The sequence below is a fragment of the Phytophthora parasitica genome (genome assembly GCF_000247585.1).
Source record: "Phytophthora parasitica INRA-310 unplaced genomic scaffold supercont2.74, whole genome shotgun sequence".
In the NCBI taxonomy this organism is placed as follows: domain Eukaryota; phylum Oomycota; class Peronosporomycetes; order Peronosporales; family Peronosporaceae; genus Phytophthora; species Phytophthora nicotianae.
In genome coordinates this window covers 259,856-260,479 of record NW_008649060.1, presented here as the reverse complement: position 1 = coordinate 260,479, position 624 = coordinate 259,856, and the positions used below count along the sequence as shown (strand labels likewise).

The 624-nt window shown below is 51.0% G+C and overlaps 1 protein-coding gene across 1 annotated transcript; it reads right to left on the bottom strand.

Moving 5' to 3' along the window:
- Positions 1-82: 82 nt before the first annotated feature.
- Positions 83-460, bottom strand: PPTG_17754 (hypothetical protein; the record flags this gene model as incomplete). Its single annotated transcript, XM_008915712.1, has 2 exons — positions 83-125; positions 195-460. The coding sequence occupies 2 exons, from the start codon at positions 458-460 to the stop codon at positions 83-85; spliced, it is 309 nt and encodes a 102-aa protein (XP_008913960.1).
- Positions 461-624: the final 164 nt, after the last annotated feature.

The window sequence follows — 624 nt, the reverse complement described above, 5'->3', positions numbered from 1 at the left end:
ACCATGTCGGAGAAACCCCACTCCTCAGCGTGCAGGTTACCCTCGTGGTTCCAACCGAAACTGTTGAGTGTGTCGTTCTTGTTCAAGTCGAGTTTACCGACGGCCATCGTGTGGTAACCAGCTTCCTGAAGTAGCTTGTAGTAGGTGGTCATGCGGTTGATCGAGAAGTTGTAGCGGTTGGTCAACACGCCGACTTCCTTGTAGTGACTGGCAGCAGCGAAACATGCGCGTGAAGGCCCACAGACGGGGAGGCTGTGATTGCGCGCTTGAAGTGGAGACCGCGCTCGCGGATACTGTCGATGTTTGGGGTCTGAAGAAAGTCAGTGTCCGTGCCGTTATTGACCCAGTCGAAGCGCAGTTCATCGGGGAAGAAGACAAGAATGTTGGGTCGAGAATCCGAGATGGATATCAAGCCAATAGATGCTACCAATGCTGCGAACGCCCAGTTGGATGCTACCATTTTAAATCAGATTGATGAGCTCTGCAGGGTTTGGAGGTGAAATTAGAATGAAGATCTATACAAGTATTACATGTGATACGCGTCGAATACGACGCCTTGCGTGGTGATACCCTTCGTAAGCATTTTTTTCTCAATCGCTAGCGCCACACGCTCGCAGTTAGCAA